We start from the raw sequence: 1,523 nt of genomic DNA on the forward strand, positions 1-1,523 counted from the left end.
AATACTTTTTTAAAAATCATTTATTTATTTATTTATTTATTTATTTATTTATTTATATAATTCTTTATTGTTGAAAGTATTACATATGGTCCTCTTTTCCCCCCCATTGATACCTTCCAGCCCGCACCAATCAGAAAGAATGTATGCACCCTATTGTCTGTGTCCATGGGTTATGCATATATGCATACAAGGTCTTTGGCTGATTACCTCCCAACCACCCATCCTCCTACACCTTCCCTCTGAGATTCTGCACTCTGTTACATGCTTCAAAGTCTCTGGATCCACTCTCTTCATCAGTTTATTTTGTTACTTAGATTCCACATATGAGTGCGATCATGTGATACTTATCTTTCTGTGAATGACTTATTTCACTTAGCATGATACTCTCCAGGTCCCTCCAGGTTGTCTTAAAGCAGTGGTTCTCAACCTTGGCTGCACAAATCACCTGGGAATCTTTTTAAAATCCTGATTTCGGGGCCTCATCCTCCGGAAATTCTGTTTCTTTGTTACTAATGTACTGGAATATAGTTGCCTACTACATATTCCAAAGGATTTAACAAAGTCAAAGTAATGGATAACAGAAAAGATCCTCCATTCTTCAATGAAGATAATGTGGGACCATTTTACTACAAACTTCTTTTCTATACCATGGAGCTCTTCATTGAAACATTGACTGGGACATGTTTTGAACTGAGAGTTTCACCATTGGAAGCTGTTATTTCTGTGAAAGCAAAAATTCAAAGACTGGAAGGTACTCATCTTTCTTTTTTCTTTCTTTAATTTTTAGGATATGAGGATTATATTTGTTCATCAAGAGTGTATAAATAACTTTAACTTTTCTTCCAGAGAAAATGTCAAACATACATGGAATTAGAAAGTATAGGATAATGAACCCCCATATGGCCCTTACTCAGCTTCAACAGTTATCAACTAATGAGCTATCTCATTACCATTTCTTCTGCATTCCACCTCAGTCCCCTTCTACCCAGTTTTTTTTTTTTGAAGCAAATCCGTGGTATCATGTTAGTGGTGTGAAATAATATTTTAAAAATAGTTTTTCAACAGGTTATGATGACATGCAAATTCTTCCATAACTACCCTACAGTTACTTTTTAAATTTTTTTTTATTGTTTAAAGTATTACATATGTCTCCTTTTCCCCCCATTGACCCAGCCCCGACCACTCCCACCCCCCAGGACAAGTCCCCACTGCCCCAGTGTCCGGATCCATTGGTTATGCTAATATGCATGCATACAAGTCCTTTGGTTGATCTCTTACTCCTCCCTCCCTTCCCTCCCCTGCCTTCCCTCTGAGGTTTGACAGTCCATTTGGTGTTTCTTTTCTTTCTTTTTTTAGTATATTTTATTGGTTTATTAACAGAGAGAAAGGGAGAGGGATAGAGAGTTAGAAACCTTGATGAGAGAGAAACATTAATCAGCTGCCTTCTGCACACCCCCAACTGGGGATGTGCCTGCAACCAAGGTACATGCCCTTGACCAGAATCGAACCTGGGGCCCTTCAGT

The 1,523-nt window shown here is 38.1% G+C and overlaps 1 protein-coding gene across 1 annotated transcript in view; it reads left to right on the top strand.

The window, feature by feature from the left end:
• The window catches only part of LOC106725623 (AN1-type zinc finger protein 4-like), a 49,165-nt gene that overhangs the window by 13,345 nt on the left and 34,297 nt on the right, over positions 1-1,523 (top strand). Inside the window, exon 3 of the mRNA XM_014537403.1 lies at positions 551-751. Coding sequence (XP_014392889.1) covers positions 571-751 — 181 coding nt within the window. The 5' untranslated portion in view covers positions 551-570. The remainder of the gene's footprint in view (positions 1-550; positions 752-1,523) is intronic.

Source organism: Myotis brandtii, unplaced genomic scaffold (assembly GCF_000412655.1).
Source record: "Myotis brandtii unplaced genomic scaffold, ASM41265v1 scaffold1032, whole genome shotgun sequence".
NCBI lineage: Eukaryota > Metazoa > Chordata > Mammalia > Chiroptera > Vespertilionidae > Myotis > Myotis brandtii.